Source organism: Myxocyprinus asiaticus, chromosome 24 (genome assembly GCF_019703515.2).
Source record: "Myxocyprinus asiaticus isolate MX2 ecotype Aquarium Trade chromosome 24, UBuf_Myxa_2, whole genome shotgun sequence".
NCBI classification, from domain to species: domain Eukaryota; kingdom Metazoa; phylum Chordata; class Actinopteri; order Cypriniformes; family Catostomidae; genus Myxocyprinus; species Myxocyprinus asiaticus.
Genome location: NC_059367.1, coordinates 31,257,027 through 31,283,050, shown reverse-complemented (window position 1 = coordinate 31,283,050; position 26,024 = coordinate 31,257,027). Strand labels below are relative to the sequence as shown.

The window sequence follows — 26,024 nt, the reverse complement described above, 5'->3', positions numbered from 1 at the left end:
AGGATCAATAACATAAAAACACAGACAAGCAGAAACAGACATCCCCTTGAAAAACACTCAGCACCACAGATCATGTGCATGATATGTTCTAAATGATTTGGGTGACATGGTAACAATGCACAATTTGAAATGGAAATAGGATGATCCATGCAAAATACACTAACTCACAAGCCAGAGAAGAGAGATCAAAGGAATATTCATATGTGCTTTTCCAAGAAAACACACACGCACATACACTGAGATGCAAATGTACTATTACAATCCTCTCAGAGGTTGATATCTTTTCATCTGACAGTCTTCCTCAATTTTCCTGTCAGTGGTAGAAGGTGGCATCTCTTTCTGTGTTTAGGCCCAAATTAAATATATTTGCCAAATATAACTCCAGGTCCCAATCCCCCTGGGCTTTGTGTTATATACAAGAGTTCAATGGCTTTATTTTGACATACAGTGGCCCTTTTAAGCTTGGTGCCTCATTTTAGCCAACTCACAATCCATTCTGCTTAGCCTTTAAGCAGTGACATTTATGGGATCTCTGTGATTAAATAGCAATAGGCTGGCCCATGAAAAGAGAGTGTGCTTTGATGAGATGCTGAAGAAATTCTTTGAAGATGCTTTAGGGGTCAATTTAGATAAAAAGTCAGCTAGGGAGGTGCTTTTGAGGGAAAATAAGATTAGTCTGACCTGTAAAAACTTGCTTCAAATCTGCTTTATGTGAGGAAGAGGACATATTGGTTATTAAAAACTATTCTTTTTGGATTTTGAGTGATGTATGTCATCAAAAGGTCAATTATCCCCAACTAACAGACTGCATTTTTGCATTCCTTGAAAATCTTAAAAAAGATTTCTCCCAGCCAGGCCAAGCTGTTGCTTATTTGGTTTAGCTGGGTGACCAGTTGGACTTCCAACCTGCCCATCTGAAAAGTGCCCAAAGCCCCTCTGAAACCAGCAAACAGACCAGTCTGGGAGACCAGTTAAAGAGATAGTTGACCCAAAAATGAAAATTCTCACCCTCATGCTATCCCAGATGTGTATGACTTTCTTTCTTCTGCAGAACACAAATTAAGATTTTTAGAAGAATATTTCAGCTCTGTAGGTCTATACAATAGAAGTGAATGGTGATCAGACATTTCAAGCTCCAAAAAGCACATAAAGGCAGCATAAAAGTAATCCATATGACTCCAGTGGTTAACTCCATATCTTCAGAAGCAATAGTGGAGATTTACAGTAAAAAAGTATTGAAATATTTATCTGTATCCCATGCAAAGTGATTGCATCACTTCAGAAGACATTAAACCACCGAAGTCGTATGGATTACTTTTATGCTGCCTTTATGTGATTTTTGGAGCTTGAAATGTCTGGTCACCATTCACTTGCATTGTAAGGACCAACATGGCTGAAATATTCTTCTAAAAATCTTAATTTGTGTTCAGCAGAAGAAAGAAATTCATTAACATCTGGGATGGTATGAGGGTGAGTAAATGATGAGAGAATTTTAATTTTTAGGTGAACTAATCCTTTAAGACCAGCAAACCATCTTATGCTTGTTTAAGTAGTTTTGTTCAGCAGGGATGGCTTTTAAAAGTTACCAAAATATAGGAAACCAATTATGCAGTCTTTTTAGGGTGCCACTCTAGAAGAAGTAAATGAATAATGTAAGTAATTTTAATGTGTTATTTATCTGATATATTTTTGTTGCAACCAGGTGTCAGTTTGAATTACAGTCACATCGGGCTCACTTCACATTTCTTGGCAACCAGCAGCTATGACTGACATTCATTTTCCTTACTGTCAGCTTTTGTACAATCACAAAGACTAAGCACTCCAGTGTGTGCTCCCTTTGCAGCACACTTGCAGTCTATAGAAATACGAGTTTTTTAAATACAAATTGTTCTATTTTAATCTTACAGTTCATACAAAATCTTTGTTTAAACACTGACCCTTAACACTTACTTAGTTTAATAATTTTGCACTATACATAAGTAATATTGGCATTATATTCATGCTGTTTAGCCAGAGGGGAACTGGTCCCCACAGTGAGCCTGGTTTCTCCCAAGATTATTTTTCCCCATTAACCAACATCTTATGGAGTTTTGTGTTTCTTGCCACAGTCACCCTCAGCTTGCTCACTGGGGTTCTAAATACAATTATGATTTAATTACTTATTTTTAAACACAATTCACAATCGTATTTTATCAAACTACATAATGATGATTCTAAGACATTATAGATATTACAGTTTCATTTTCTTTTAATTCATGATTTTCTGTAAAGCTGCTTTGAAACGATGAAAAGTGTGTTGTGAAAAGCACTATACAAATAAAAATGACTTGACTTCTATTGCATCCAGCTAGGTGTGCTACTAACAGTGTATTAGAATAAAAGTAGAGCTTTCAATTGATTACAAAATGTAATTGTACTTCATCGAATTTAAATAATTACAATATTCTGATAAATAAATTGAATTATTCACAAATGAGCATATATCAATATTTGGTGAGAAAAGCCCCAACATTAATATAATTCAAATAAATTATTGGGGCAGATGAGTAAAGTACTGAACAGATATTACAATAAAAAAAACAACTTTAATCAATATATTGTTTGTTACTTGTAGACTTAAGGGCCATTCCAACAGAATGTGTTCTTGCTTTCAAAAACATGTAGATGCAGAAAAACAAAATAGAACAGAATGCAGATCTTGAGACAAGTTTTTTTAAAGTTGCACCTTCTGAAAAATCCCATTGTTAAATTTATTTCAACGTGACAAAGTTTATAAATGTCAAAAATGCACATTTAGACATGAGAACAGTTTAAAAAAAAACAAACAATGCAGACAGATGCAAGAATGTGTCCTGCATGAACAGCCCCTTACTCATTCTGTACTGCCTGTAAGTTTGTGTAATTTCTTTTAAGCATATGTGCATTTTTATCACATTATATTATTTTTTATAATTGTACTAAATTACAGTAACACAATAAATTGACAGCCTTAGATCAGTGACATAGAAGTGTCAATAAGAAGACAAGACATTTCCATGCAGTGCACAGATGTTACGAAATGACAGGATTTATTCATCAGCCCTCATTTTCGCCCTCATTCTCACCCTCCAGGCTTCCCTGAGGTGCCTGATTCCCTGAGCCGGACTCCATTTTGTTTTTGCAGAGACTTCAATGATGCAAAGTACCTTCATAATTTATTTATTCCCAATGGGACATTCTCTCTCCTCTCTATTTCTCTGTGGATTTCATTTTCTCTCTCACTCCGTCTTTCTGTCTACCTTGCTGGTCTACCAACACAGTTACACCATCCCATTGTCACAGTCTGTCTCCCTCATGTTATTAAAGGACTCTTATTTTGAAGTTTTCCTCCGGACTACATCTCCCAGAATCCACTGCCCTCATCACTTCCAATCCTCCTCACCTATCCTCCATTCCATCATCAATCATTGTTTGTATATATACCCTCCTGTTTTGATCATTCCTTTGTCAGTTCTTGTATTGTTGAAGTGTTACGTTTAATGGTTTGTTGTGATGTTTAGCTTTATTGTTTTGTTCCACTCCAGCATTTATAATTAAAAGACTGAAAGTATCTACTCCTGCGTCTCCTCTCCAAGAACCCAACGTTACACCCGAGAGACTATAAATAATATATTTAGAGAGGTGAAAAGGAAGTATAATATATTTATTTGTATTTTTACAGTACCTGAGGCAATTATGTTTTCCTGGGAAATAAGAAATAAGCATGGAAATCTTTTTTGCTTCACTGGCTTTGCACTATTACACAGTCTGTCAGTAATCAACAGGCTGTTGTAGTTCTTGCATCCTAAATTGCTTAATTTAAGGTGTGTAATCAGAATTTTACCACCTATATCCATTGGATTTTGTGCACAAATTGTTGAAAAGATGCAAAAGCAAGTCCACAGTATTGTATGCTAAAATGTACACTGTATACATAAACCAGATTTGTATTTTCTTAAGAAAATGTGAGTGGTCATGTGGATTGTCACGATGGTGTTGCTATTCCATTGCAAGGGTGTTCTGGGTGGTTGCTTACTGACCCAAGTCAAAAGAGCCCACCCCATCTCTATGATATTAGAATTAGAAAAAAACGTAACACTTATTGCTTAGACAAAGTGCTGCTCAATTTGAGGTCTCGTTAAAGTCTGTAGCACAAACGATCAGGGACAAATTATGTACCAAAGTTAGTGGTTTGTTAAAATGACTTACCATCATTAATTACTGCAAAATAACTTAAATGACTAAGTTTGGGCATGAAACTCTGAATGCCGCAAGCTGATTGCTTCTTTGAACTTGTTATTTTTTCCAATTAGCTCGCTCACATGTGATATAAGCCAATCGGTTCACATGATGTAAGCTGATAGGTCCTCTGACGTGTAATTGGGTAGCCAATCAACTGCGTAGTCTCGCTTTGCCTAACAATTATATTTGCTCAGTTTGCAAGTAAGCCGGTCTCACTGCAGCACACTGTGAGAGTTTTCTCTGAAATCCATTTAAAGTCAGTTTTTCACAATTCCTGACATTTAATTGTAGAAAACATTCCCTGTCTTAGGTCAGTTAGGATCACTATTTTAAGAATGTGAAATGTCAGAATAATAGTAGAGAGATTGATTTCTTTCTTTCATCACATTCCCAGTGGGTCAGATGTTTACATACACTTTGATAGTATTTGGTAGCATTACCTTTAAGTTGTTTAACTTGGGTCAAACATTTTGGGTAGCCTTCCACAACCTTCTCACAATAAGTTGCTGGAATTTTGGCCCATTCCTCCAGACAGAACTGGTGTAACTGAGTCAGGATTGTAGGCCTCCTTGCTCACACATGCTTTTTCAGTTCTGCCCACAAATTTTCTATCGGATTGAGGTCAGGGCTTTGTGATGGCCACTCCAATACCTTGACTTTGTTGTCTTTAAGCCATTTTGCCTCAACTCTGGAGGTATGCTTGGGGTCATTGTCCATTTGGAAGACACATTTGTGACCGAGCTTTAACTTCCTGGCTGATGTCTTGAGATGTTGCTTCAGTATATCCACATAATATTCTTTCATGATGCCATCAATTTTGTGAAGTGCACCAGTCCCTCCTGCAACCCCCACAACATGATGTTGCCACCCCCATGCTTCACGGTTGGTATGGTGTTCTTTGGCTTGCAAGCCTTACCCTTTCTCCTCCAAACATAACAATGGTCATTATGGCCAAACAGTTCAATTTTTGTTTCATTAGACAAGAGGACATTTCTCCAAAATGTAAGATCTTTGTCCCCATGTGCACTTGCAAACTGTAGTCTGGCTTTTTTATGGCAGTTTTGGAGCAGTGGTTTCTTCCTTGCTAGGCAGCCTTTCAGGTTATGTCGATATAGGACTCGTTTTACTGTGGATATACAGTGGCATGCAAAAGTTTGGGCACCCCTGGCCAAAAGTTCTGTTGCTGTGAATAGTTAAGTGAGTAGAAGATGAATTGATCTCCATAAGGCATAAAGTTAAAGATGAAACATTCTTTTCAACATTTTAAGCAAGATTAGTCTATTATTTTTGTTTTGCACAATTTTAGAGTGAAAAAAAGAAAGGTTTGGGCACCCCAAGAGATTTTAGCTCTCAGATAACTTTTACCAAGGTCTCAGACCTTAATTAGCTTGTTAGAGCTATGGCTTGTTCACAGTCATCATTTGGAAAGGCAAGGTGATGCAAATTTCAAAGCTTTATAAATACTCTGACTCCTCAAACCTTGTCCCAACAATCAGCAGCCATGGGCTCCTCTAAACAGCTGCCTAGCACTCTGAAAATTAAAATAATTGATGCCCACAAAGCAGGAGAAGGCTATAAGAAGATAGCAAAGTGTTTTCAGGTAGCTGTTTCTTCAGTTCATAATGTAATTAAGAAATGGCAGTTAACAGGAATGGTGAAGTTCAAGTTGAGGTCTGGAAGACCAAGAAAACTTTCAGAGAGAACTGCTCGTTGGATTGCTAGAAAGGCAAATCAAAACCCCTGTTTGACTGCAATAGACCTTAAGGAAGATTTAGCAGACTCTGGAGTAGAGGTGCACTGTTCTACTGTGCAGCGACACCTGCACAAATATGATCTTCATGGAAGAGTCATGAGAAGAAAACCCTTCCTGCGTCCTCGCCACAAAATGCAGCGTCAGAAGTTTGCAAATGAACATCTAAACAAGCCTGATGCATTTTGGAAACAAGTCCTGTGGACTGATGAAGTTAAAATCTAACTTTTTGGCCACAATGAGCAAAGGTATGCTTGAAGAAAAAAGGGTGCAGAATTTCATGAAAAGAACACCTCTCCAACAGTTAAGCACAGGGGTGGATCGATCATGCTTTAGGCTTGTGTTGCAGCTAGCGGCATGGGGAACATTTCACTGGTAGAAGGAAGAATGGATTTAATGAAATACCAGCAAATTCTGGAAGCAAACATCACACCATCTGTAAAAAAATCTGAAGATGAAAACAGGATGGCTTCTACTACAGTATAACGATCCTAAACACACCTCAAAATCCACAATGGATGACCTCAATAGGCGCAAGCTGAAGGATTTGCCATGGCCCTCACAGTCCCCCGACCTAAACATAGAAAATCTGTGGATAGACCTCAAAAGAGCAGTGCATGCAAGACGGCCCAAGAATCTCAGGACTAGAAGCCTTTTGCAAGGAAGAATGGGTGAAAATCCCCCAAACAAGAATTGAAAGACTCTTAGCTGGCCACAAAAAGCGTTTACATGCTGTGATACTTGCCAAAGGGGGTGTTAATAAATACTGACCATGCAGGGTGCCCAAACTTTTGCTTCGGGCCTTTTCCTTTTTTGTTTTTTTGAAACCATAAAAGATGGAAATAAAAAGTAAAACTGCTTAAAATATTAAAGAAATGTGTCATCTTTAACTTTATGCCTTTTGGAAATCAGGCCATCTTTTGCTCGCTTAGCTATTCACAACATCAGAAATTGATCAGGGGTGCCCAAATGTTTGCATGCCACTGTAGATATTTGTCTACCTGTTTCCTCCAACATCTTCACAAGGTCCTTTGCTGTTTTTTTTTTCAGATTGATTTGCATTTTTCGCACCAAACTACATTCATCTCTAGGAGACAGAATGCATCTCCTTCCTGAGCAGTATGATGGCTGCGTGATGCCATGGTGTTTATACTTGCGTACTATTGTTTGTACAGATGAACGTGGTACCTTCAGGCATTTGGAAATTGCTCCAAAGGATGAACCATACAATTTTTTTTCTGAGGTCTTGGCTTATTTCTTTTGATTTTCCCATGATGTCAAGCAAAGAGGCAATGAGTTTGAAGGTAGGCCTTAAAATACATCCACAGGTACACCTCCAATTCAGTACACCTCCTATCAGAAGCTAACTGGCTAATTGTCTAAAGGCTTGACATCATTTTCTGGAATTTTCCAAGCTGCTTAAAGGCACAGTTAACTTAGTGTATGTAAACTTCTGACCCACTGGAATTGTGATATAGTCAATTAAATGTGAAACAATCTGTCTGTAAACAATTGTTGGAAAAATTACTTGTGTCATGCACAAAGTAGATGTCCTAAATGACTTGCCAAAATTATAGTTTGCTAATATTAAATCTGTGGAATGGTTAAAAAATGAGTTTTAATGACTTCAACCTAAGTGTATGTAAACTTCTGACTTCAACTATACATGGGGATTGTATTTATGTCTAACTGTGCAGCAGGATGTCATACATGCTTGATGCAGTATGTCTTGTAGTTTTCTAATTGTGTAGCAGCAGCATGTCCACATGCTTAACTCAGTATGTCTTTGTATGTTCTACCAGTAGCAGTCTCTGTACTTGCTCTACAGCAGAAGCAGCATAGCAGATCTAGTCCGTATTAATATCCTATTAATATGTCATACACACATTAACATGCTAAATCTTTCAGAGAGTTGTCATAACTGAAAAACAGTTTCTGTGTTTAAAAGTTCTGTACAGTTTCTTGTACAGTGATAAGTCAAAAATGAATAAATAAATAAATACAAATAAATAAAATAATTAAGGAGAAGTTTTATCTTTGGGGTCCTTTCTTGGCAGGCATGTTCGTTGAATTCAATAGCACAGGAAACTAACTAACTTTTACAGCATAACCAAAAGCAACTGACGGAGCATTAGTGTGCGATCTTATCATGAATAAAGTGTGATCTGATCATGAACACTTTCCTGTTCTTTTGATTTGATTGGAAGATGTCTTCTTCTTCACTGCTCAACAACACAACAACCCAGAGTGACACGACCAAGAATTTAACTTCATTGTTAGGTGCATGTGTCTGGAATCAAAAGCTACTTTCTTACATACACAGCCTGATTTTCCCTTTGATTGTTCTGCTTTGACATTATGAAGACCTACCATGACAAGAAGCAAGTATTAAAACCTGGTGTTATTCATTACCAGAACCATGACAAAGACCACAAGGAGTCTGAGCTATAAAGGATTTCCACAGAGAGCCTGTCATTTATAAAAATTCTACAAATCCCCGCCTCTTGCATGTTTGCTTATTACGTAAATGTTTTGGCTACTTTGACAATCCATACAGCTACCTAGAGTGTGCTCTCAGCTCAATTTACTATAACACATTTTATTATGTTTAAATTCATTCTGCAGCATTTTTACATATTTCCCTCAAAACCAGCTAAGAGAATGTGAAACAAAAGGTTCCAAAATCTGAGGAAGAAGGGCACATTTTAATCAGCATAAAAACACTTTATACCAGTCTGAAATACGTTTAGTGCTCGACTTTAACTGGATGTGTAATATAAATAGCCTGTTTCCATGTTGGAAAGTTCAAACTATATTACAGTCTGAAGTTTTGTTTAGTGTTTATAATTTTGATAAATGTGTTATTGACCTCAGGAAATGGTTCTTACTGCAGCAACTTGTGAAAAACTGTATATTATCAAATAACTTGTAAACAAGACCAACTGAATTGTTTCATAGTAAGACAATACATTTTCCAATTAAATATTGAATTTTTAATTATGATAATGGGAAAGTGTCAAGAGTAGCATATATGCCAAAAAGATTTTATAACCTTTACTGTAAAAGGCTATTTGTTATTTTTGACAGCAGCCCTTGTTGACGAACATGTGACCGTTTCTGTAAATTAACTGGTTTATTGACAGTTAGCTCAGGTTTTTTTATACTGTATATAACATTATAGAGATATCAGAAAATTAATATAAAGATGCTTCAGTATTAAAACTACAGGTCAGAGCAGCGCCTTAGGTCATGTACCTCAGGAGAAAAAAAACTGCTTTTGGAAGTCAAGGCACTGTTTGAGATGAACAAGGATGTAAAGTATCATGGCATATACTTACATATCGGGCCATGTCTAATTGGCAATACCTAGAAATAATGTGACTAGTGTTTTAGATTATCTACTTTTCTAAATTGTTAAGGTGTTTAATCACAGTAGCACTAGTGCAGACCAGTATATACCAGTATATAATCAATATTCCATTGATTGTTTGAGTGCTGTCCAGCCAGACACAGCAACATAGGCTCAACCAATGGAGTGAGTTTGAGGCGGGACTATCTGCTTGTAAAACCAATGGACAACGGGGGAGTTTTCTGGAATCCGTTTGAAAACAGTGATTATATTTGCAATTCTGTTTGATGACGCTTGTGGTGCAGAAATAAAACACTTCAGCTTTAAATAACTGTAATTTTGCAACAGTGAGTCTTTGAGGGAGATCAGAGATTGAATATTTCAGTCGAAGAGTTGTGAAATTAAAGTGCTCATTTAGATAACTTTGAAAACCACTGGAGGGGTTCAGTTAAACTCTCTACATTACCAATTAGGAAATTAGTCATCAAAGGCAAACATCTCTCTCCCTCTGTGTGTGTGTGTTTGTCTGAGTATGCTAGGGATCTTTGAATGAGACAAAACCACAAACTCCACCTCAAACCAAGCACTGATGGTGCAATTATTTAACAAACCTTGCACACTGTTCTTCATCCCTGAATGGGTCTGAAAGGCTGTGAGAGATGAGAGATGATTTGGCAAATGATGAAAGCTAAAGACCAACCAAGCGGAATGAGTTACAGAGAGAAGTTGGCCAAGAGCAAACCAGGAAAAGAGCGCTACAAAGGCATGGCTCCCTCCGCCGTTGGCATGGCAATGGTTGTTTTCTACCTGAGTGGATGCTTTCACACCTTTGATCAGCATGAGATTCAGACTCACACCCGCCTCCAGGAGCAGATGCTGGAAGGTCTTTTTACGAAGGCCTCATGTTTGTCATAGACACCAATGAGACCGAAAGAGAGCAAATAGAGACTTTTAATCGGGACGCAGTGGTATTCTTAAGGCTTCTATTTTTGTTGTAGAAGATGATCAAAATTTAATTCTGGGTTTTTCGGCTTTGTCTGAAGTTCAAATAATTACTAAACACCTTTTCCCAATGCATTTTGCTGTTAATGTAGCTAAATCTATTGGATATTTCTCACTGTTTTACTCATTGGAATGAATGAGTAACTATGGTAACAGGGCTTCGCTTTCCCCCACACCCCCAGAGTATAACACGTTGCCGTATGTACCCATCCCAACCAGCCCGACATAGCAACAATGTCTCAACCAATGGCATAAATTTAGGGTGGGATTATCTGTTTTTACAACCAATAAAAAATGGGGGAGTGTTGGGGAAACCTATTTGAAAACAATCAATATTTTTTCAATTCGTTCAGTGACACTGGTAGCAAAGAATTTACATACTTTAACTTTAAATGTAACAGAGAACTCTTAAATCTATGAGTGCTTATGAAAGAGCAACCACTGAGCAATAAAACTGTCCTCTGAATATAATGCTGGGGGGGAAAAAACAGAAATCATCACCAAAAAATTAATACATGTGGAAGTAAAAAGAATACAGGCAGACTGACAGATTGTGTGTGTGTGTTTATCTGAGTGTGCATGTGTGCTGTCTGGCTCCTCATCACAGACTGTAGCTTTGCACTGCCAATCAAAGATCTTAGAGTGTCAAAGCGACAGGCTCTCTCTCATACAGTTTCACTACAATGGCTGTCTCAGACTTCTGATCAAGCCCCACACACATGAAAGAACCACACAAAAGAGTCAGTACGACATGAGGTGCAGCTTCTTTCATCCCCGTCTGTATCTCTCTTTTCCTCTCCTCCCTCCCTCAGATTTGCTTTCTCAGACCATCGTCTTTCCTGAAGTGCTGAATGCAGATTATATTTTAAAACACAGCCTTTTAAGGTTTAGTATCCACACATGGCCATACTGAGATTTCAATATTATTTCCATCAGTCATGCAGCATTAATGGATATCATACCGATGTCTCAGAAGTCAAAGTCTGCTGGTTTTAAAGCACTTTAGATGGTTTCCCTCATCATGTATCCTATAGGTAAGTGCCACTTTCCCAGCTGTCACAATCGTTTATGGCGGTTTTTCCGCATTAACATGAAAACAAGAAAGTTCTTAGGAATGAAAACCTTTCTACATATTTTATAATTACATTATCACACATTTGCACATATACAGTGAAATTTGTTTTTTTTTACATATCCTAGCTAAGTTGGGGTCAGAGTGCAGGGTCAGCCATGATACAGCACCCCTGGAGCAGTTAGGGTCAAGGGCCTTGCTCAAGGGCCCAACAGTGGCATATGTGGCAGTGCTGGGACTTGAACCCCCAACCTTCTGATCAGTAACCCAGAGCCTTAACCGCTGAGCCAGCGCTGATAAATCAGTTTTTCATATCTGCGTTTTCATGCTAACAACCGATATGCCGATGGTTTTAATTTTGTCAATAATATTCGATAAATATCAGCAGCCGATACATCGGTGCATCCCTAATAAATTACATTATCTCCAGTTGCCATCCATGCAAGTTAAGCACATGAAGAATGTGAAGAAGTTGATGATGTCTCTACAAGACAGTAGCAAACTGATGCAGATCCATCAAAAGTGACCAGACACATATAAATCTGTCAATTTAAATACAGAGAGCCCTCTTTCTCATTTCGTTTTCCATTTCCATGTAAATGGAGCTGGATTACATTGATATGGTACCTAATAGAACAAGCATGCATTCAGAAAATGAGAAACTGGAATAGTGGATGAAGAGACACTTGTACACATATTAAATTTTTAGCGTTGCCAGGCAGCACTGCATTGAAATTCCTCAAATATTCTGGTTTGGACTTTTTCTAAACCTTCTTTGCTATTAAACATGATTTGTAAGAAATGAAATTTGAAATAACGTGGACAGATGGCTTCAGTAGAAGCATAAACCATTGAATAACAACCACTACGCTTATAATTTCACCTGTGGAGAAAATAAATGGGAATTCTACTTCGGGAACCAAACTTATGCGCTCAATTGGTCTACGGTCTTAATACTATATTTATACTGAATTCTGATTGGTGTTGTCTTCTTTGCATATACATAACCATTTATAGCTGTCTTTACACTGCACAGTGACTACATGCTGATTCTTGTGCAACCGACTGAAAACAAGACATGCGCAGCATCATGACTTTGCATTTTCACAGAACCAAAGCCCAAAACTGAAGCTTACCAACAGATGTCTTACTATTCTTTGTTTTTTGGGTCTTATTTTGTCTGGTCTTTTGCTCTAAGTGCATATCCTCTCTATAAATTTCTCTTTCTTTCTCTCATTCATTTAAAGAGCACTATTTCTCATGCTGTGTCTGGTTTCTGTCATGCAGAGCAGGCAAGGACCTGCGGACTCTCTGTTTGTCAGATTGACTTATATGAACACAAAGCTCTAGGGAGACTTCAACAGATCCTCCACCAACAGCTCCTGAACACACACCCACATACAGACACCCACAAACTGCAAAGCAATTTCATCGAAATCTTTCACACAGAATGTTGGCACCACTGCCACTGTGGCCAAGTTTGATGCACACACACACAAAATGCAAAGAGAAATTTCTAACAGAAAAGTACCATGGTAATACCATGTTTTTTGTATATGTACCATGGTATTCTTTAAAGAAACTTGGAGTACCATGTAAATAACGTGAATACGGTACATGAATATCTCAAAGTACCATGGTGTTACCATTTCCATTTACACATTTGGCAGATACTTTTATCCAAAGCAACTTACAATGTACACCAATGAGCCAAAACATTATGACCACCTGCCTAATATGCTGTTGGTCCTCTGTGTGCCACCAAAACAGCGCAGACCCACTGAGGCATGGACTCTACAAGACCCCTGAAGATGTCCTGTGGTATCTGGCACCAAGATCCTGTAAGTTGCGATGTGGAGCCACCATGGACCAAACTTGTTGGTCCAGCACATCCCATAGATGCTCAATTGGATTGAGATCTGGGGAATCTGGAGGCCAGGGCAACAAACTGAACTCTTCCTCAAACCATTCCTGAACAATGTGTGCAGTGTGGCAGGGCGCATTATCCTGCTAAAAGAGGCCACTTCCATCAGGGAATACCATTGCCATGAAGAAGTGTACCTGGTCTGCAATGATGTTTATGTAGGTGGCACGTGTCAAATTGACGTCCACATGAATGGCCGGACCCAGGGTTTCCCAGCAGAACATTGCCCAGAGCATCACTCTTCCTCCACCAGCTTGTCATCTTCCCAAAGTGCTTCCTAGTGCCATCACTTCCCCAGGAAAATGCCGCACATGTACAAGGCCGTCTACGTGATGTAAAAGAAAGCGTGACTCATCGGACCAGGTGACCTTCTTCCACTGCTCCAAGGTCCAGTTGCAACACACTATTGACGGTGGACAGGGGTCATCATGGGCACTCTGACTGGTCTGTGGCAACACAGCCCCATAAGCAGCAGGGTGCGATGCACTGTGTGTTGTGCTATAGCCTTCGTTGCTATAGCCTTCGTTGCCTGTGCATTGATGAGCCTTGGGCGGCGAACACTCCATCGCCGGTTTGTGGTTTGTCCCTCCTCGGACCACTGTTGATAGGTACTTACCACTGCTGACCGGGAGCACCCCACAAGCCTTGCCATTTCAGAGTTGCTCTGACCCAGTCGTCTGGCCATAACAAACTGGCCTTTGTCAAAGTCGCTCAGGTCTTTACTCCTGCCCATTTCTCCTGCATTCAACACGTTGACTACGAGAACTGATTGTTCGCTTACCATCTAATCTACCCAGACATTGACACCTAACTTTGTTAAGAGACGATCAATGTTATTCGCTTCACCTGTGAATGGTCATAATGTTTTGGATCAGTATGTGCATCCCCTGGGAATCCAATCCTGTTGTTAGCACCAACCTTGGCCAGCTGAGCTAAAGGATCACATTTGGTACCATTGCTGTACTATGGTACATGCCATAGTAATTTTGTAAGGGACATGACCTCCTTTCAAAATGACCAGTAAAGATACAGTCACTTATGTTTAGCGACCCTTCATTATACATGAGAATTGCAATGTAAAAAAATATACCTCTCTCTGTCTCTCCCTCTCTCATTGCTTTAGACTAACCTGTGAATCTAAAGGTAGTGGAGCAGGGCAGCATGGTTAATTGACGATGTGACAAAACTGTATTGAGCAGAGTCAATGGATTCAGGGTACCCACAATGGCTATGTGTGCAGAACACATATAGACACACATTTCCTCTGACAATACAGCTAACTTTCCTTTTCAACAAGCACACAGATGCACACACACCAGATTGGCTGCCATCATTGATTAGTGCTTGTATTACATAAACACTTACTACTTGCTAAATTAAAATCATGCGCGAGAAAGGAAATAATTAATCAGTCTTCTCTGCTGAAATGACCAGCATGATTTTTTTCAGACTGGTTCATGCTAGCTTGGTCCTGATCTAGGACATGTACCAGCAAAACCAAGCTATTAACTTGTTAAAAATGTTGGTCAACCACCATAATCATTCTGGAGTGGTTGGTTGAGCTAGTTAAGCTAGTCAACAGCATCCCATACTGGTGACCAGCAATTCTTGGTTTTCTTTTCAGCAGGGTTATTTTGGATTACCAAGGTTTGGTTTAGTTTTGTGGAGTATTTTGAACCTAATCTACAAAGGGCATTTGAAGTCTTGTTTTCAGACAGCACTTGCAGCTCCAGGGCTGTTGGAAAGGCTCTACTAATCAATAGCTGAGATGAAGGGGGTTCTGGGATTAATGGGCCAGCAGTGACAGGCCAAACATGCTCTAATTTGTTACACTCATTTATAATCACACTGTCTGAAACTGCAACCAGATTTCTGCTCAATAAATACTAAAAATTATTCATAGTGTATGTAAATTTCTGTAAATTAATGTCTTTAAAGGAAAGGAAAGGAAAAAAGGATAAAAAGAAAATCTATATATTTTATAATGTATATTGTATACATAAATACATTTAAATCAGTATATCACAATATATCGTAATAAAATTTTTGTTATTTGTTATAACGTCTCAGTACATTCTATACAGAGTAGGTAATAATTGATAATGGACCATTGAAATATTGAAACTTACTGCACACCTGAGGTGGTAATGTAGCCATGATGTAAACAGGGGCATACATTTTCAATAGTTCAATGGTCTGGAGTCCATTTTCCCGCTTATATTGCATTTACCACTTTTACGTGTTTTAATCTCAAGACATTATTACATGATTTGTCCCTAAAACGTTTTTTAGTATTTAAAGTATCAAATAATTTTTTTAATATACATGCATTACATTACTTTTTTGACCTAAAAGTTACCGTAACTAATTACTTTGTCATTAGGTTACACCCAACAGTAATAGCTATGCAATTATAAAAAATTAATTAAACAACGCCATGGTATAATGCTGTATATCAAAGAGTAAAAACATAGTAACACAGTAATAGTCTACATAATATCAAATGTAAGCTAAAGAGTTAACATATCTGCTTCAGTACTACAGTGCATAGAATAGTGATGGCAATTAAATTAACTTGTCAGTCAGAGGCGATTGCTTTAATACTACACGGGAAGCATTAAGTGTTTACTGCTCAGAGATGCACACACAATTTACAATATAACATAACACATTAATTTCAGCTTTCATAATCTGATATATTGCCTATTTTGTTGCAAAAACCTTTGAGCTTAGTTAATAATTTTTGTTAAGTAATTTCACTGTTTGAGTAGTAGTTTAAGCAGCTTTGGGAGCAACATTGCAAATACCAAAAAACATAGTTTGTGCATCCCCACTTTTGAAAAGCATTAGCATTGGCTGCTATATAAGCATTTTCTGGTGTTTTAATGGTGTATAATGGAAACTGATAAATCGGTGGACGTCTCACCAGGCCTGGGCCTTTCTCCGGGTCATGCTTTTTCTAAGCCACTTGGAGTGAGGGGTTAGATGGTAGATGAGCTGCCTGCAGATCTTATCAGATGACTTCAGCATCTCTGAGTCCTGTGAGGACAACATCAATAGAAAAGCACAATAAGAATGGAGAAAGAATTCTTTGATTAAAGTTTGCCAAAATAAATGTGGAGCCCGGGGTATCAACTTCTTATATTCTGCAAGTAAACACAATAATGCACTAGATAAGGACAGTTTCTTTTTGCATTATATTTTTTAGAAGTCTGATGCACTATTTAGATCTCATATTTAAATTTAGATTCAGATATAAGTACTTTTAAAACTTAATCTTCTTTAAGATTAAAAAACACTAATCTAGTATATAATCCATATCAAATGTATTATCATCATCATCATGATAATTGTTCCCTCCGCAGTCTTGAAGATTTATCTGCTTTCAGAAGCCCAGTAGTTTTACAGAGATGGCAGCATGATGCTCTAAATCATAAAACACTTTTGATTGTGCCAACCAAAAGTAATCACACCAATTTATCAGGCACATGTTAAGACAAGACAGGGAAAAAACACCAAGATGATTAATTCAAATAGTCTATCAAACAATGAGGTTATTTTGGGAGGCCAATCTGTCTGCCTTGTTAAAGTAATAGAAGTGAAAATTCTGTCACCATTTACTCAGCCTCAGGTCAAACCTATATGACTTTCTTTTCTCAGTGGAACACATAAGGAGATGTCAGGGAGAATGTCCAGGCTGCTCTCTTTCATACAATGAAAGCAAACAGTGACCTTTTTTTTTTATTTTTATTTTTTTATCAAAACGACAAAAAACACCATAAAAGTAGTCCATATGACTTTTGAATTACTCTAAGACCATAAACATATTTTACACAATATGTGAATGTAGTCATGAGCGCTTGGCCACCATACTGCCAACACGTTGTTCTGTTGAACATACATAATTTAGTGATAATCATAATGGGCACCAATTGAAATGATATACACTACCGGTCAAAAGTTTTGAAACACTTGACTGAAATGTTTCTCATGATCTTAAAAATCTTTTGATCTGAAGGCGTATGCTTAAATGTTTGAAATTAGTTCTGTAGACAAAAATATAATTGTGCCACCATTTTAATTTATTAAAAAAATAATAATAATGGAATAATGGACCAAATAATAAAGAAAAGCAGCCAGTAAGTGCCCAGCATATAGATGGGAACTCCTTCAATACTGTTTAAAAAGCATCCCAGGGTGATACCTCAAGAAGCTGGTTGAGAAAATGTCAAAAGTACATGTCTGCACATTCTAGGCAAAGGGTGACTACTTTGAAGATGCTAAAATATAACACAGTTTTGATTTATTTTGGATTTTGTTTAGTCACAACATAATTCCCATAGTTCCATTTATGTTATTCCATAGTTTTGATGACTTTACTATTATTCTAAAATGTGAAAAAAATTATAATAAAGAATGAGTGTTTCAAAACTTTTGACCGGTAGTGTAGGTCTCACATAAGACACCAAAGTATGTGGTGATTTTTGATCACACGTTACTTAATGTGTGTATGTGTGTGTGTGTATGAATATCAGATTGTCCCTCCCTCCATCCTCGGGGAACCAGCTAAAGAATTTCACCTTAACAGAATTATCCAAATGGACCATTTGGAAAAAGTAGGTCATCTGACTAATCTGCAGGACTTGTGAGATTCAACCTAACCTTTAGAGCTCTTACTGTATTATAAACACAAGGAAGACACAGTTGTAATAAAATGAATTTTATATACAAAAAGATACACAAGAAAAACTAACAACTACTAAATGGTACTAATATGCTAAATTATGATAAAAATGAATAGGTAAATAAAGTGCATAAGATGGAAAGATGCAAGTGGTTGAATTAGATGTAGTAATGGCAAAGTATGTCTATTATTATCTTATGAAAAGGTAAATTGCTGTTTCTCTGTTCATTAATAAGGTGAAAACCTTATTTTTAATTAATTAAATAACCCAGAGATTATTTGCTAGACATTTTATACACATTTATGCAATCTAAGGAACATTAGATAATCATAAACTTCTCTGGAGAGAAGTTTGGATAGTGATATTTATATTCTGCTTGATCGATTAATGGGTTTGGTGATAGCGACGTCTTTCACTGGTGGTTCGGGGCCACGTTTCAGTGGGGAAGGAGCTGGGTTCTGTTTCAATAGGCTTGAACATGAAGCTGAGAAATGCCAGTCTCCTGAATGCAGAGCAGGTTCTTGCAGTCTGGAATGCGCAGATGCCGTCCTTATGTCGGTGCAAGTTTCTTTATTTGAAACATGCAGATGCACGAAAGTTAAAGAGAAGGTTTGCTTCTCTTCCGAACATGCCGTTGCTATTGTCTCTCGTAGTGAGACTTGGTACTTGGTCGGTCTTCTATTGTCTCTCTTGGATGAAGACTCAGAATGTTGGATGATCTGTTATGCTCTCTCTCTCTGTGAAACGGAGACTCAGAAAGTTGGATGGTCTGTAAGTGTCTCTCTGGACGGGAGAGATCAGGATCATGATTGGCTGTTTTACCTATGCATTGTTCACTTACCAAACAATTTCCAAAATATTCTTGGCATTGTACTGAATGCATAGAGTCTAAATGTTGTACTGAAATATGAAATATTACCCATGCATTGGTTTATAACTTAATAGTTCTATTTGTGTGAACTATTGTGCTAATCAAACAACCGCAATACATAAACAATTCTGTGAACAAACATGGAGTGGCTGTGATGCAGTTGGTGTCCATTTTAGGACTAAAAATTTGTGTGTAAAGATTTGTCTTTGTGGCTTCTTTGTTTCAGCTTTTGCCACATGATCAGTTGCAAGTTTGGTTCACTTAGTTCACCTGGAAGTCCTAGGGAATTTATGATCCCTCTGACCTTTGGTCTTAGCGTGGGGTGGTTGAGAGGTTGTCAAGAAACCACTTGTAGACCAATGAAAAGTTCATTCTAATGTGTAGGTCCTTACTTCCTGCCCTACCTTCCAGCCTTATCTAATGGCTGCTTGGCAACTGTTTGTGTTGGTCCACCACCATCCAATCAAACTAGAGACCCTTTTCCTTGCCTTAACAGTTAGGGAGGGGATCTGCCATAAACTGGGTCTAGAATGTCATTTTGTCCAATTGTTCACCATAATAATGTGTGTTCTAACATAACTGTGGCAGTAACAAACCTCCATAAAGTTACTTTCAAAAGTCTGTGCCATTAAACTGGATGTGTTATGGGAGGGCCTGGGTAGCTCAGCAAGTATTGATGCTGACTACCACCCCTGGAGTCACGAGTTCAAATCCAGTGTGTGCTGAGTGACTCCAGCCAGGTCTCCTAAGCAACCAAACTGGCCTGGTTGCTAGGGAGGGTAGAGTCACATGGAGTAACCTCCTTGTGGTTGTGATTAAGTGGTTCTTGCTCTCAATGGGGAGCGTGGTAAGTTTTGCGTGGATCGCGGAGAGTAGCATGAGTCTCCACAGTGTCATGCACAGCAAGCCACGTGATAAAATGCACGGATTGATGGTCTCAGAAGTGGAGGCAACTGAGACTTTTCCTCCGCCACCTGGACTGAGGTGAGCAACCACGCCACCATGAGGACCTAGTAAATAGTGGGAATTAGGTATTCCAAAATTGGGGAGAAATGGGTATAAAATAAATAAAAATAAATAAATAAAAATAAAATAATATAAAAATAATAATAAGTGTTATTATTCAGATAAGTTACTATAAATATATTACAGTAACTTACTTGCTCAGCAGGATTCTCTTCAAACTGTTGCTTTGCCATGAAAGTAGTTGACTTGAAAGACAAAATTCACAGTAGAAACAAAATAATATCCGCCATAACACCCCTTTCGGCATCGCTGAGAATGCAGAACATACTTGCACTGTATTATAAACTGCGTTCTGACTCGAATTTAACACGTTAAAATTATTAGTTTAAAGGTGCTGTATGTAAGATTCGGAAACCCTTGTTATTAATGACACCTGCGGCCGTTAAGTGAACTGCAGCCAGCTACCTGTTGCTTGTGCTCACGCTCGTGCACACACTCCATAGGGACGTGAGCGAGCATCGACCAAAACAATGCCATAATGTACAAAGAGACTGAACATGATCCACCAGCATCATGCTGACAGATGAGGTAGCATAATTAAAATTACAGTTATGCAACCTAGGAAGTCCGGGAAGGGCTAATATTTTTAAGTTGCATTACAAGCCGTTCACACATTGGCAAAAAAAAAAAAAAAGGTGAATATTACATGAAAATTGTTACATACTGCACCTTTAATTTTAAATGTTTAACACGTTTTCTTGAATTTTTCTTTATAGCAAATAACACATTTAACAATTTTTCACATTCGATTTACCAATTTTCTGACATTTTATTCAGCTCAGAGTGAGTTGTAAAGACAGGTTAGAAAAGGGTGGAACCTTTCCGCTGAGTCCGGGGTCATTACACTGACGTACACACAACAGCAATTCTGAGTCAATTATCAAGTGACAGAGAAAGGATCTCTTTACTGTAATTTATTGTTCAAAACAAACCCAGATGGGACTTGTTATAAACCACATTCACAAGGGCCACTGGAGTGAAGCATCAGCATTTCCCCGGTGTCACGTTCTTCCAAACAATTCAATTGATGTATCATTACATGGACAGGGTCAGCGCTAAAAGCAAAACAAGACATTCTCTGCAAACGCTTTTCATGTGGAGTTCAAAGTGGCAAATCATGTAAATGTGGCTTCACGATTGCTTTAGCAAAGTGGATAGCCGCTATTAATTTTGTGGAGGATGAGGGTTTAAGAGATTTAATGCCCATCACAATGAATACGCAATCTATGGTGACTAGATATTTCAATGAATTAACCTCCCACTTAAACTTAAGGAAATGTTTAATGTTACTTGAACTGGCATTATTTAAGTGCATTTCTATCTTTATATCGTGGAATACTCTGTTTGGAAAATGCTGATACACATTATTGTTACATACTGTTTCCTTTTCTTTTCTAAGTAGGAACTAAATGCATTTTTACAGGAAAATAAGTATATACTGTATAGTCAAATTTCAGCACTTTCAAAATCTGCTTTAAATATTTTAAAAAACTATGACAAATCATGCGAATAATCGTTTTTAAATATTTTAATCGACTGACAGCACTAGTTCTGACACATTTTGAAATGCAACAATGCACAAAATCAAGCTTGCATAGCTAGAAGTGCCTGCAGAATACTTCACGTTCACATACTTGAGTATGTTTTAGGCCTAAGTCTTCTAAAGTTATACACAAAGCTGGTGCTTTTTTGTTTTGATGGTCATTGATTACTGTATGCTTCAGTTATATGAAAGAGAGCAGTATGAACATTCTTCAAAACATTTTTCGAAACATCTCGAAAGAGAGACATGAGGGTGAATACTGTAATTGATCAAATAATTTTCATTTTTGGATGAACTATTTCTTTAAATCTGTGCTGCCTTGTCCAAAATATTCTCTGTAAAGTGTACAGGAGTGAAGTCATAGGGGCTTTTTGATTTCAAGATTGTTTTGTCTGAGGGACCTTCAAATTCTGTGCCTGTTATAAAACATTAATACGTTACAAAACTCACTGTTCAAATCAGTATTCTTTTCAGAGAAGCTCAGTTTTTATTGACATCTGTTCTATACAGGGCCAACTGAATACTAGTAGATGTTAGTTATAAACAGATGCTGTATGGCCACTGCAGTTAAGTTTACTCAGCAGGGTCACAGTGTGCAAAGTGACATTGACGGCACAGTTTGTAAAATCCAGCTTTAAAATTTACAAATTTGTGTTGCTCTGGATCTGTGCTGAGGATTTGGATGTCACGATCTAACCAGACTCTCGAAACCAAAATTTAACTGCTGCATTTCTTTCTATTAATAACTTGCACCCTGCTTAGATGGAAATCTATGGACCTCCCACTGAGGCAGATGATGTGACGGTTTCACATTTTGAGACACAAAACATCTCTGGTTACACATGTAACCTCGGTTCCCTGAGATGAAGGGAACAAGACATTGCCATAAGCACAATGGGTAGTGTCCTTCTTACACGACCTTGTTGAAAACTTTATACAATCACGCCAATCCTCTGATTGGCAATGGTGTCTGAGCCCCGCCCCTTTAGGCATGCAGTTGGCCTATATAAGCGGGTGCTCAGTCACCATTTCTTCAGAATTTTCTGACTGAGGAACAAGAGTGAGTCATTCAATTATAAAACACTGACGTAGTAGTGCGGCCAGCTTTGGCAATGTCTCGTTCCTTTTATCTCAGGGAACCGAGGTTACGTGTGTAACTGGAGACGTTCCCTATCAATTCAGTTCACTCAACATTGGCGTGAGCACAACGGGGAATGGTATCCCATCACGCCACATTACGTGATATTACACTCCCAGAGTTATAACACTAAACAGAGATATTTATAAGGAGTCACAGGCCACAGGCCGATGACTTATATGTCATGTTAAAGTGTATGCAAATAGTCCCACACAGCAGATGCCAGATGGAAATTAATGCAGTCTTGAAACTATATGAACCATATAGACATACACAGTATGGTTTATTAACCCTCTCACAACATAGTTGAAAAAGTAGGTTTTATTTCTTTTGGAAGTACTTATTGAAAGAGCATGACGCCACAGTCCTGTGGGACAGCGACCAACATGAGTATACCGCAAGTGAATGGTGAGCCAGGAGGAGAGAACTTAGAATGGATATATGATCTATATAGTCATATAGTATGAATTAACCCCTTCATGAGCCAAGTTGGGAAGGAAGTTTTATTACATTGAAAGTACTTGTGACTTTATGGGAATTTTACAACTGTCTGTATGCAGGCGGTTGTGTAAAATGACAGGGAATCCCATACTTAAAAAGGGGCACAAGTTTGTTTGAGCAACAGGCAGTTCAACAGCATGTAATTAGGCGGCTGTGTTGATTATAGTCGGTAGCCTACCCATAACAAGGGCTTGGGCTCACCCGCTTGAATGTAAGAAGCACTTTATACAGAGAGGACTTGTGAGGAGATAAACGCCACATCCAGGTTATAAAATCTCACAAATGTGTTTTGTGAGGACAGTCCTGCTGCCAAACATATGTCGTATGAGGACATACCATTTGTGCATGCCCATAAAGAGGCCATGTCTCTGGTTGAATGCGCTTTGACACCAATAGGGCAATTCGCGCCCTATGATTCATAAGCGAGGGTGAATCCATTAACGATCCAGTGAGAGAGCCTTTGTTTGGAGACAGACATTCCTTTTGTGCGTCCTCCATAACAAATTAAGAGCTGATCCGACAGACTAAGCTGACAGGTGCGCTCAACACATGTATGCAATGCCCTCATTGGGTATAACATATGCATTGATTGCTCTTCATCTGAATTAAATTGTGTTAAAAAGAAGGCTTGCAAACGAACCACCTGAGCTCTGAAGGGCGTTGATAAAACCTTAGGCATGTGGCGGCCTGGGTAGCTCAGCGAGTATTGATGCTGACTACCATCCCTGGAGTCACGAGTTTGAATCCAAGGCATGCTGAGTGACTCCAGCCAGGTCTCCTAAACAACCAAATTGGCCCTGTTTCAAGGGTGGGTAGAGTCACATGGGGTAACCTCCTCGTGGTCGCTATAATGTGGTTCTTGCTCTCTGTGGGGCACGTGGTGAGTTTTGCGTGGATGCTGCGGAGAATAGTGTGGGCCTCCACATGCGCTATGTCTCCACGGTAACGCACTCAACAAGCCAGATTCACCGATTGACGGTCTCAGATGCGGAGGCAACTGAAATTCGTCCTTCGCCACCCCAATTGAGACGAGTCACTACGCCACCACGAGGACTTATAGCGCATTGGGAATTGGGCATGTTAAATTGGGGAAAAAAGGGGAGAAAAATAAAACCTTAGCCACGTAGACTTTTATAGGTTTAATGGCATTTAAATGACAAGCCAGCCTCCAGTGTTAATCACCGACTGAGTCAATTCTGGCTCGTCCGACTTGCTCCGTTCAGAGGCCACACGCATAGGTTCCACAGCTCTGGCTGGGAATGCCAAATCGTGCCTTGTGCTTGAGAGAGAAGGTCTCTCCTCAGCGGTATTTCCCATGGAGGGCTGTCTAGTATTTCTATCATCTCTGGATACCAGGACTGATTGGGCCATTTCGGCACAATTAACAGAACTGATTCCATGTCCACTCGGACTTTGCTGATGATAGAATGAAGGAGGCACACAGGAGGAAATGCATACTTGCATTTTGCCGGCCATTTGTGAGCCAGCGTGTCCACACCCAACAGGGTTTGGGACATGGAGTACCAAAGGGGACAGTGGCCGTTCTCCGTGGAGGCGAATAGGTCAACTTCTGCTTTGCCGAATATTTCCCAAATCCTCATCACTGTCTGAGGATGAATTCTCCATTCCCCTTGTAATGCTCCCTGGTGTGAAAACAGTTCCGTTCTGGGACATGTGTCGCACGCAATGAGAGGAGATGACACCCGCTCCATTGGAGGAGGCGTCATGTCATGCTGGAGAGATCTCATGTGTAGCAGACCTAACAGTATAACGGCAGATGCTGCCACCACAAAACCCAACATTCTCTGAAATTACTTTAGTGGCAATGTGTTTCCCAGTTTGAACTGAGACAGACACCGAAGAATGGTCTGTATACACTCATTCATGAGGTATGCACACATGCCCACGGAGTCGAGACGAACCCCTAAAAGGAGATTTGCTGACTGGGGGAAAGTGTGCTTTTCGCCTAGTTGACATTCAGACCCAGATTTATCAGATAGTAAAGCAGCAAGTCTCTGTGTTCCTTCAGTAGTGCCTCTGATTGGGCTAGTAATAACCAATCGTCAAGGTAATTCAAAACATGCACACATTCATTTTCAACGGGGTGTGAGTCACATCGATACATTTCATAAACGTGCAGGGAGCCAGAGACAGACCGAAAGGAAGGACTTCGAATTGATACGCAGTTTCCTCGAACACGAATCTCAAAAACCACTTGTGACGTGGTGCAATTGGTACATGAAAGTATACATCCTTCAGACAGCGGGCTTATTGATTCGCTTGCAATAGGCAATAAAGCACCACTCACCATAGGTAAGCAGTTGAGCATAATGTGTGGGGTGCATGATACGTGAAGAGAAAATGGCCCTTCTTCTAAGAATGTATGAACGTTCCATGTTCGTTCAATGGGCGCTTTTTCTCTTTTGCGAGAACAATCTCTGTTTGAGTAATACACACAGAAGTAACATTTTGAACAATGTCCCGTATCTGATGAACCATAATTGGGAAGAGTGGAGAAACACTGTGTGCCTCGAATCAAGCATTCTTCGGCTCTGGTACGTGAATAACAGTGAGCTCTGGGCTCCTCTTCACAGGGCTGGGCATGTCAGTAACGTTTCTGTTGCTGGGTCAGAGTTTTTCCATTGGCACCTGAATGTGCAAAGAATAAGGTGCACACCAGGTCTTTGTGAGCTCCGCATAGACCTCAGGGAGGAATGGCGTGCTCCTCCAGACCCGCGGTCTGTTGACGATGGCCGGTTTGCAAAAACCATTCATCCAGGTGAGACTTTTCTGGCTTTTCTGGAGGGGACCACTCAAGCCCGAGCTCTTCAACTGCCCTCTTGAGGATGCGAAGAAACTCCTTGTCCATGGCGTGTACACACTCTTCACCCTTGCCGGCGAAA

General features: G+C 39.0%; 1 protein-coding gene across 2 annotated transcripts in view; it reads right to left on the bottom strand.

Moving 5' to 3' along the window:
- LOC127414829 (leucine-rich repeat-containing protein 75B-like) overlaps positions 1 to 26,024 on the bottom strand; it is a 48,423-nt gene that overhangs the window by 7,598 nt on the left and 14,801 nt on the right. For both annotated transcript variants that reach the window (XM_051653165.1, XM_051653163.1), the window contains exon 3: positions 16,284 to 16,396. In XM_051653165.1, coding sequence (XP_051509125.1) covers positions 16,284 to 16,396 — 113 coding nt within the window. The remainder of the gene's footprint in view (positions 1 to 16,283; positions 16,397 to 26,024) is intronic.